Source organism: Pyrus communis, chromosome 17 (assembly GCF_041283825.1).
Source record: "Pyrus communis isolate YQ-2024b chromosome 17, ASM4128382v1, whole genome shotgun sequence".
NCBI classification, from domain to species: Eukaryota; Viridiplantae; Streptophyta; class Magnoliopsida; order Rosales; family Rosaceae; genus Pyrus; species Pyrus communis.
In genome coordinates, this window is record NC_142581.1 from 660831 (window position 1) to 672379 (window position 11549).

Consider the following 11549-nt stretch of genomic DNA (forward strand, 5'->3'; position numbering starts at 1 on the left):
TAAATCCTGCATGGCTGGTTTTCGTTGTACATAAATATATGTGCGCACTTTGTCGACACCTTTAATTACGTGGCTAATCAGATTTTTCAATGCACCAAAACGTGAACACTTTTGGTGATCTGTCCATCCGATGTAATCAAAACATATAGAAATTATATTTTGTGCTCCTAACTTCTACACGAGGGAAATGGCTTGCATATGCCTCTTGAAACGCTATTATCGTTTTAAAATGATATTATAATATTATGTGTTTAAATTTGGGAAGTGTTATTGGCACTTCAAAAATCACATTCCACCTTCCTCACAAGTGTATTTTTCTTTCCAAATATAGAAAGTTTGGAGTGTAAAATGAGATTTTTGGAATGCCAATAATAATTCTCTTAAATTCTAAATAACATTGTATTATTGATCTAAAACGTTTCTTCTCAAGACTCTACTAGGACGGTTGATTCTTTTTAATGTGCAGAAACACGTCACATTGAATATCGCCTTAGCAGAGGTAAATCTGGCGCTAGCTAATGAACTATCAATTCTGTTCATATGTTATATTGGTTCGTATGTCGTATCTGTTTGTATTTGCATAAGTTCATACACTGGACAAAACTACATCAAACACTTGGTCTTAATTATAGAGGGTGAATGAGGGAGAGCATTTTGTGCACTTTATTATTAAGATGCGTAAAATAATTGAATATACATATGTGCATTTCACACCATGACCGAAGAAAACAAAATTAAACTATATAAATTAATAAATAATTAACCAATTCAAACCCTTGTAAAACATTGCGGTTGCCGGAAGCTACTTTTTGCTTAGTCTGAGTTCATTGAATTCATGTCTAAGATGGGGAATATTCATATCACTCTTCACGCATCCTACATTTTTTTGTTTTCTTTGCAATGATTCTCTATGTTTTGCATGTGCTTTTTTCGAGATTCCTGCGAGTCTATGAGTTTTCGTGCCAAGGTCCACCGAGCTATCCCGTCATCGGGTGCTTCATTTCCTTCCACAACAACCGCAACCGCATCTTGGATTGGTACACTGACCTCCTTGCAGAATCAACCACCAACGCCATCGTCGTGGCCCGCTTCGGCACACCGCGGAACGTAGTCACAGTCTACCCGGAAGATGTGGAGTACATGCTCAAGACCAGCTTCAACAACTTTCAAAAAGGCAAATCCTTCACTGAAATTCTTGAGGATTTTTTGGGTATATTCATTAATTGTGCTCGGTGAGCTTTGGCGCACCCAGTAGGCATTCGTATAATTAAACTAAACATGGTAAATACCAAAAATATATATGACAATATTTGTGAATTTGTTATATATTCATTAATCTTCAAAGTGGAGTATATATAGGAGTTACGATTGATATTACATATGCACTTCATCAATGTGGGACAACAGATTACTATTTACACTTTAACTAATATCTAACTTGCAACACTTCCTCTCAAGTTAGAGCAAAGATGTCACGCATGCCCAACTTGTCAAGCGAGTTGGAAAACACACAATTAGACACAGCCTTAGTAAGTACATCAGCGAGTTGATCTTCAGATCCCATAAACGGAAATATAATAATTCTAGCATCCAATTTTTCCTTGATGAAATGTCAATCAATCTCCACATGTTTTGTTCGATCATGTTGCACTAGATTATGAGCAATCTCAATAGCAGCCTTATTATCACAATGGAGTTTCATAGCACCCTTAGGTTTAAATCCAAGATCTCTCAACAATTTTTTCAACCACAACAACTCACATATACCATGAGACATACCACGAAACTCAGCTTTAGCACTTGACTTAGCCACCACTTTTTGTTTCTTGCTTCTCCAAGTAAATAAATTACCACCCACAAACACAAAGTATCCAGATGTAGATCACCGATCAGTGATAAAACCTGCCTAATCTGCATTTGTATACCCTTTTGACATTCAAATGACCATTCTTGGAGAAAACCAAGCCTTTGCCAAGAGCCATCTTTAAGTACCTCAAAATATAGATTACTGCATCCATATGAGCTTCACTAGGTGAGTGCATAAACTGACTTACCACGCTAACTGCATAAGCAATGTTAGGGCGAGCATGAGACAAATAAATTAATCTCCCCACAAGCCTTTGATACCGTTCCTTATGAGTAGGAACTTGATCCAAAAATAAGCCCAGACGATGATTCTGCTCAGTTGGAGTATCAACAAGTTTGCAATCTAACATACCTATTTCAGCTAACAAATCAAGAACATACTTCCGTTGAGACCAGAAAAATACCATGCTTGGATCGTGCAACCTCGATTCCAAGAAAATACTTCAATTCACCCAATTCTTTCATCTAAAGTTCAGTAGCTAGGTACTTTTGAAGGCGTTGTATCTCATTATGATAATCACTAGTCACTATCATGTCATCAACATAAATAATCAATGCAGTTAGCTTACCATTTTGTCGGTTTAGAAACAAAGTATGACATGAATGACTCAGGACATACCCAAACTTCTTCATTGAACTTGTAAACCTCCCAAATCACGCTCTAAGAGATTGTTTCAAACCATACAAAGCCTTTCGCAACTTGCATACAACACCTTTTCCAAGAGATGTTCCGATACCAGATGGGAGATCTATATAAACTTCCTTCTTGAGATCACCATGAAGGAAATCATTCTTAACATCAAACTGCAACAAAGGTCAATCCTGGTTTGCTACTAAGGACAGAAGAACACACACATTATTAAGTTTGGCAATAGGAGCAAAAGTCTCCTAATAGTCCACCATATAAGTTTGAGTATAACCCTTAGCAACTAATTTGGCTTTATACCGGTCAATAGAACCATCTACTTTGTGCTTAATAGTGAACACTCATCTACATCCAACAACTTTCTACCAAATCCTAAGTAGAATTCTTTTCCAAAGTTTCCATCTCAACTCTCATGGCATTCACCCACTTAGGGTCAGACAAAGCATTGTGCAATTTTGTTGGAATTAATACACTAGATAGCTGACATATGTAAGATGCATATGATTTGGACAAACGATGAGTAGACATATAATTATTAATAGGATATTTGGCCTTTGCATGCAGATCAGGCTCATATTGTACTTTAGGTTTTCCACGATTAACTCGTGGAGGCAACTAATAAGTAGAACAATGGTCAGAATTTACCTCATGTATGTCACCATCTTATACCAAACTATTAGAAGAATCATTATTGGACGAACCATCATTAGGCAACTCGTTAGACATACAAGTAGCAGGCAACCGATCATCAGAATGTAATTCATCAGACATACTAACAGGCAACTCGTTGGGCACATTTGATCTGTCGTCAGTAGAAATAGTTTCAGGAATGACATGTAACCGATCACTATCTATAGTCGACTAATCAGTATCACGCAATATAATAGATTATGCCCCCAACTATGCCTATAACACATCATCCATACCATCTCTTCAAATCTGCACTTAACTCCCATTCTCCTCATGAAGTAGAAAGTTAGAAGAGGACTTCACAAAATACGAAACTTTCTCGTGAAAGGTGACATCCATGGTAATATAAGTTTTCTGAGTCGGAGGATGATAACACTTACAACCTTTCTGATTGTTAGCATACCCAATAAATACACATCGAAGAGCACATGCATCAAGCTTACTCCACTGATGAGATAAACATGCACATACGCAATACACCTAAACACCTTTGGAGGAAGTTTTGATACAGAAACAAGAGAAACATGTTTTTGTAGCACACTAAGCAGTGTCTGAAAATCAAGAACCCTACTTGGAACACGATTTATCAAATACACAGCAGCCAAAACAGCATGACCTCATAAATGATTAAGAACACATTTATCCAACTTCAAAGAGCGAGCAACCTCCATTATTTGACGATTCTTCCGTTTGAACACACCATATTGTTGGGGGTGTAATCAGAGTAGTTGTCTGGTGAATAATACCCTAATCACGAAAAAAGCATGCCAAAGTGTGATTCACATATTCTCCTCCGTTATCAGACCTGAAGACCTTAACTTTGGTATGAAACTGAATAGACATCATTGCACAAAATTCTTGAAGAAGCAAAGGAACATCATTCTTATTTTTCATCAAGAACACCCAAGTTAATCGAATACAATCATCAATAATAGTAATAAACCAACGAAATCCATTAGAAGTAACCTTCACCGAACCCCACACATCAGAATGTATTAAATCAAATGGCAAAGTAGCTTTAGAATCATTTAACTGAATGATGGATTTCTCAATCATCAATGCCACAACCAAATTTGATGTTTGTCATCCACTTTAGCACTTAAAACTTGATGATTATTTGAACCGGAAACAACAGTATCCTCTATAGTCAAGATGTACAAACCCACTATTCTTTTACCACGACCAATTATCTTCTGAGTTTGAACGTCTCGAAAATAACAATACGTAGGGTAGAAGTGAGCAGAACAATATAAGGTATCAAGTAGTTTTCCCACCGACAAAAGATTGCACTTAAAATTAAGAACAAGTAAAGCATGGACCAGTGATAAGGTCGGAGTAAGAAAGATAGTGTCTTCACCATTCACAGGGGAAGGTGCTCCATTTGTAATAGTAATATATGGATCACGAACATAGTCACATAACTCATCAAACACTCTAGAGTCACTAGTCACATGATCAGTGGGGCCGGTGTTAATTATCCATATATTTGTTCCACCAAGATGCATAACAACACTATGATTATATTAAGCCATTGAGTTAAATCACGAACAATAAAGGCACAAAAGATACGTTGCGGAATGAAAACAATTTATTAGAACACTGTTCACGGCAATGTAGCAGATCACTGTTCACAACACTGTAGCAGATCACTGTTTGCGGCACTGTGCAAGCATTGTACTGTATCATGACACTATTCACTTTTTTTTATTTTATTTTATTTTTAATCTGTATATATATATATATATATATATATTTATTTTTTTTTTTTAAAAAGAAATCACGACAAAGGTGGGCACAAAATTAAAGCACACAGGTCACCAAGAGCAAGCTGCTCTGTTGCCATATTAAACTAAACATGGTAAATACCAAAAATATATATGACAATATTTGTGAATTTCTTATATATTCATTAATCTCCAAAGTGGAGCATGTATATGAGTTACAATTGGTATTACATATGTACTTCATCAATGTGGGACAACAAACTACTGTTTATACTTTAACTAATATCTAACTCACAACACATATTGCATTGCACCATCTCGTTTTATGCTGAAGAAGGAAGGTTTAGTTTTCAAACCCCGTTCTGCTCATCTCTGGAGAAGGTATGTGTCATCTCAGTCGCTGGCGTCGAAGAGGAATGCGCAAGTGAGCTCATATGCACCATTGATATCTAGTCACCCCGTTGTACTCACCTCTACCATGATAATATTTTCTCAACTAGGGAGCTCATATGCACCATTGATCTCTAGTCCTGAAAATCATTTTCTGTAAAAGGATGCATATCGTCTGAAATAGCCCATACCAGAAGATGACATAAATGGATTAAAAGGTTGCGTTTGTAAAAGTTTTGTCTCGTTGTTTATAACTCTATCGAGAAATAGACTAGTTTAGTCCAGGTGATAGAGTTATAAATGTCGATACCAAAATATGTTTGCCCTTTAATTCATTTATGTCATTTCAACGATATGGGCTTGATCACTGGTCGGACTGTTCGAGTTGGTCACTCAAAGTTTATAGACTAGGTACAACAAACTGAAGAAACTAACTAACTGACTGAATCGGGGTTTACCTCGATTTGGGGCTTTCAACGTGTGAAGTAATAAAATGTGTTTAGCAAGCTTTTGATGTTTAGACTTTACGGGGTTTGTGTGATTATCTTTGATTAATCAAAATATTACTTAACATAACTACATGTACTTAGCGGCAAAAAGGGACAAGAACAGCGACAGGACAAGCATAGAGTCGGTGTTAATTATTAAAGATCAAAGGGGGATATCATGAGTTTATCACTAATCCTTTTGATTAATCAATCACTAATCATTCCCCTAGCACTAATCCTAGTACTAATAGCTCATTTCTCCATCAAACCATCAATTCCAAATTTCCATCAGCTTCACTTTCAGTTGTCAAGCCTGTCCTCTTCCCTCACATCAGCATTCTGCTTTTGGTCATTTACTTTCCTCTATGGCACCGGGGTCTGTCTGCCGTATTAATCAACGGTGCAAATTTCTCTCATGATTCTCTTTTATTTGAAAGATTACGATTAAGACATTTCAACATTTTGTGTTGTTTTTTTTGTTTTTTTATAAAGATAGAAATAAAATGAGGAAGTTGAGAGAGGATGGGAGGGAGAAAAGAGATTTGAAGGAGAGAGAATCATACTCCATTAATAACCTGTAAAATTGTAGATGCTCTGAAATGAACCAATTATTATATAAATTGCATGAGCTATCTTGGACTTCAATGGATACTGCAACCACGTGTGCTAATACAACGTGTGTGATGTGAATTGCTCTCTTTTAAATAGAGGGACATAGATTTAGAGCTCTTATTGGTGCTAATAAGACATGTATGATGTGAGTTGCTCTCCTTTAAATAGATGGACATAGATATAGAGCTCTTATTGGTGCTTATTGGTGCTAATAAGATGTGTATGATGTGAGTTGCTCTCCTCTAAATAGATGGACATAGACTTATAGCTCTTCTTGGTGCTAATAAGAGTTGTATGATGTGAGTAGCTCTCCTCTAAATAGATGGACATAGACTTAGAGCTCTTCTTGGATATGAAAGAAGTTGAGATTCCACCATAAAATCAATTGTCAATATGGGAAATATAATAAGCTCATGCAAGTTTCCTCCTCTCATCAATATGAGAATCATTCTCAACACGCCAGGGCAGGCGTGTTGAGAATTTTCAAGCCTAACAAGTATTTTTCAAGTCTAACACGTGGACAACACATCGGAGTAACGTGGAGCACATGTGACCATTTGACTTTACACGTGGGACAACATGTTCTGATACCATGAAGGAAGTTGAGGTTCTACCATAAAACAATTGGTAATATGGAGAGTCCAAACTTATTTAGAACTTCATGCAAGATCTCTCTTCTTATTAATGTGAGATCATTCAACAGATATAACCTGAGGTGTACCCCTTCATTAGTATTTCTTTTATTCCGTTTTGTCACATGATGAGAGAGTGTATTTCCTGGTTACACCCCAAATTTAGTCGGCCGTAAGTCACAAACTATACCATACTATACAAGTGAGTGGACGTATCATAATTACACTCCAGATTTTATTCAAAAAAACTTATATAAAACGTATTCATCGTCAAGTGATTTTATCTTAGACGAGTGGCTTTCCATCCATGGACCAGAGGCCGTATAGGCGATAGCTTTACTACAAGTGTCTAAGCGAATGAAAGCAGGGAGACCCAGCCAGACCTCTCAAAAGTCTTGTCGGCTACAAGGGAAACAAACAAAAGGATTATTCCGAATGTGTGGAGGATGAGAGCATATAATCTGAACCGTCCATATCTAAAGACACGTGTCTGAATCTGTTTAGACCCGGACAGTAACACACGTCTTATTGGGGAGAGGCTGATGTAGATTTGACTGCAGGACGCAGACATGCAACTGGTTTCGCTGTTTTTATATGTACAATTACGCAGCTAATCTGCTTTTTCAATGCACAAAAACGTGCACACGGTTTTGGTGATCTGCCGTCTGATGTAATCAAAACATATATGCATTGTAATTTGTTCTCCGAATTCCTCTACCAGGGAAATGGAAGGGGATCCTAATCCATTAAATCAAGTAATTCGTATCGGTGAAATTTGATTCCACGTCTGAAGTTATTATAACTTTTAAAATGGGCCTATGTTTGTAACTGTTAGATCAAATTTCAACGGCACGGATTTCCTGATTTGATGAATTAGGAGGAAGAGATCCAGAGATGATTCATTTCCCAGGAAAATAACTTACATATGCTTATGGAGAAACTATTGTCTTTTTAAAATGATATTATGCTATCATATGTTTGAATTCTATGTAGTACTTTGTTATTAGTTTGGAACATTTCTTCTTAAGAGTGCATAAATTGTTACTCATACGCTATTGTTTACATGTTCTTCTTAATTTTTGACTGTTAGATCGAATAAATTGAAAAGATGAATAGTAAAAAATTAACAAAAATGTGTGAATAACTATTCTCAACAAATACGGGCACCTTGACTCTGTTGGATGTGGAGAAACACGTCACATTCGGCTCAATAATGGCCTTAGTGGAGGTAAATCGAGCACTAGCTAGTGATTTGATTTGAGTAGGATTAAGTGTGAAGTGTCTTCGGTGCTAGTATCTGACTACAAAAAAGGAAGGCTTATGCAAAATCTTATGACACAAATTAAATACAAGTTTGTTAATCTTGCATCTGTGAGTTTGGACGCCAGAAAAACTACATCAAACACTTGATCTTAGTTATAAAGTGTACTTGCTAGTGAGCATATATGTTCAGTAATGTTAGGGAGTTAAAATTTTAGATTAAATTTACAAACTAAATAAGTATCACTAATAAGAAGCAAATACGTCAACACTATCAACACTTAAGTAATAATTCAAGGATAATGCTAGGGAGACTAAAGTGTTAAACCAAATTTACAAACTAAATGATGTGTCACCAATATGAAATAAGCACATTAATCAATACTTAAGTAATAATCTAATCATCAATATCAACATTCACATCATTTGGTTTAGAATTTTGGTCTCCTTAGCATTACCCATAATTAAATCATCAACTTTCACATCATTTAGTTTAACAAATTTAGTTAAAAAATGCTAATCTTGCCACATAATTGTATTAGCTTTCTAATAGAGATGAGACTCACATGAGATGGCGAACCCTACCTCTATTAGAGAGATGGTTCCATAAGTGGTAAGCGTAGCACTACCGAATTTAGTTTCCTGGCATTACCTATATATGTACTCACTTTTTTATTTGGTCCAATACAAAAATTACACATGTTCTTTACTTTTTGAAGCTCAAGAAAAATTAAGGGGTGTGCTATTCATGCACCCCTTTTTACTTCCTGCACACTCTTTTCAATTTTCGACTGTTGGATCCATTGAATTGAAGAAAAGCAAATGATAAAAATTAACAAAAGGTGTGTTGGAAGTAAAAATGAATGTGTGATAGCACCATCCAAAATTAATAGCATGTCCATTATTTTTTTAGACCAATAAAACATGTGTTAAAATAGGATTGGACAAAATAAATAAGGCAAGTACATATCAGTGGAAGGGGATATGGTGAGGATCCATTTCTTAGGGATTATTTGATCATGATCGTTCATCGTATATCGTGTGGTCAGTTTTCGTTAAGTACTATTTCTATTTAATTTAAAATTTAAAATTTAAAATGATTTTTTACCGCACGATATACGATGAACGGTCACAATCACAGAATCTTTAAGATCCTCAAAAAAAAGAATCCGACGATGATCATTTTCGTTTTATCAGTGAGCCTCATCAAGTATTATCCGTATGAGGGAGAGGATTTTATTTATTTATTTTTTTGGTTCGAAAGTTATAAACCGTGAACAAATGATTAGTTGAAGAATTGTTTGTTTAGTAAAATAACATAGAAATTGGAATAATATAATTCCTTCATCATTGGTAGTACAAGAATTGCACCGACGACTGTGCACTTTATTATTAACATGCATAAAAATTATTGAATATAAACATGTGCATTTCACACTGTGACCGAAGAAAACAAAATTAAACAAAATAAAAATAAATTAACGAATTCAAACCCTTATAAACATGCGGTTGCTGGAAGCTAGTTTTTGCTTAGTCCGAGTTCATTGAGTTCACGTTTGAGATGGGAATACCCATGTCGCTCTTCACACATCCTACATTCTTTGTTTTCTTAGCAATGATTCTCTATGTTTTGCACGTCTTTCTTTCGAGATTCCGGCGAGTCTATGAGTTTTCGTGCCAAGGTCCGGCGAGCTATCCCGTCATCGGGTGCTTCATTTCCTTCTACAACAACCGCAGCCGCCTCTTGGATTGGTACACTGACCTCCTTGCAGAATCAACCACCAACACCATTGTCGTCCACCGCCTCGGCGCACGGCGGACAGTAGTCACGGCCAACCCGGATAATGTGGAGTACATGCTCAAGACCAACTTCAACAACTTTCCAAAAGGAAAACCCTTCACTGAAATTCTTGGGGATTTTCTGGGATATGGTATATTCAATGTGGACGGCGAGCTTTGGCGCACCCAGCGCAAGTTAGCTAGTCATGAGTTCAGCACCAAGTCTCTGCGTGAATACATGGTGAAAACGTTGGAGGAAGAAGTGGAAAAGGGTCTACTGCCGCTGATGGAGTCGCTGGCGACGGCGGCCCAAGTGGTGGACTTGCAGGAGTTGCTAAGGAGATTTGCTTTCAATGTGATTTGTAAGGTGTTTTTGGGTGGTGAGCGGTGCTGCTTGGATCCCTCTCTGGCCAATCCGCCGCTCGCAGGGGCTTTTGACACGGCGTCGGAGATTTGCGCAAGGCGCGGAGCAGCTCCCGTGTCCATAATTTGGAAGATAAAGAGGTGGCTTGGAGTTGGTTCGGAGCAAAAACTAAGAGTCGCGATTGAAGAAGTTCATGCCTACTTTAAGGACATAATCGAGAGGAGGAAGAAGGAGATTGAAGAAGCTGAGAGGGATAGCGGAGCTCACGAAGACCTTCTAACTCGGCTAATAACGGCGGGGCACGAGGAGGAGGTGACGAGGGACATGGTGATAAGCTTTATCATGGCGGGGAGGGACACAACTTCAGCGGCAATGACATGGCTCTTCTGGTTGCTTTCCCGCCAACCGGGTGTGGAGGAAGATGTGGTGAAAGAGATCGAATCGGCCGGAGAAAAGATGTCGGATTTCGAGTCGTTGGAGTTGAGCTTGTTGAAGGCATGCCTTTACGAGACCATGAGGCTTTATCCACCGGTTGCTTGGGACTCGAAGCATGCCGTAGTTGATGACTTGTTGCCCGACGGGACCCACGTCCAGGCCGGCGACAGAGTGACCTATTTTCCCTACGGGATGGGAAGAATGGAAGCGCTGTGGGGGAAGGACCGGTTGGAATTCAAGCCGGACCGGTGGTTTCTTGAACCGGACAAGGAGAGATCAGCTCTGAAAAAAGTATGTCCTTACAAATTGCCTATTTTCCAGGCAGGTCCGAGGGTTTGTCTGGGGAAGGATATGGCTTTTATTCAGATGAAATATGTGGTGGCTTCGATTCTCAGACGGTTTGAGATCAAGCCGGTTGGTTCCGGCGAGCCGGTTTTCGTGCCGCGACTGACGGCTCACATGGCCGGTGGGTTGAAGGTTCTAATCCGCAAGAGAGGGGACCGACAATATTAAAATTAGGAGTCAATGGTTCTGAGTATTTAAGATTTATTGGACCGTGTAACATGCGGTTATGCCTCAAATGTAACACAAGGATGTTGTTTATTTTTTGTCAAAAGGATGTTGTTTATTTATTTATGTACATAATGCATATAGTAAACTCTA

General features: G+C 37.8%; 1 protein-coding gene across 1 annotated transcript; it reads left to right on the top strand.

The window, feature by feature from the left end:
- Window positions 1-9663: 9663 nt before the first annotated feature.
- On the top strand, window positions 9664-11549 carry LOC137749212 (cytochrome P450 94B3). The gene has a single exon (XM_068489324.2). It carries the CDS (start codon window positions 9870-9872, stop codon window positions 11397-11399), a length of 1530 nt encoding a protein of 509 aa, XP_068345425.2. The 5' UTR covers window positions 9664-9869; the 3' UTR covers window positions 11400-11549.

Coding starts and splice junctions, on each gene's coding strand:
- LOC137749212 (XM_068489324.2), top strand. CDS start 9,870: ATGGGAATACCCATGTCGCTCTTCACACATCCTACATTCTTTGTTTTC.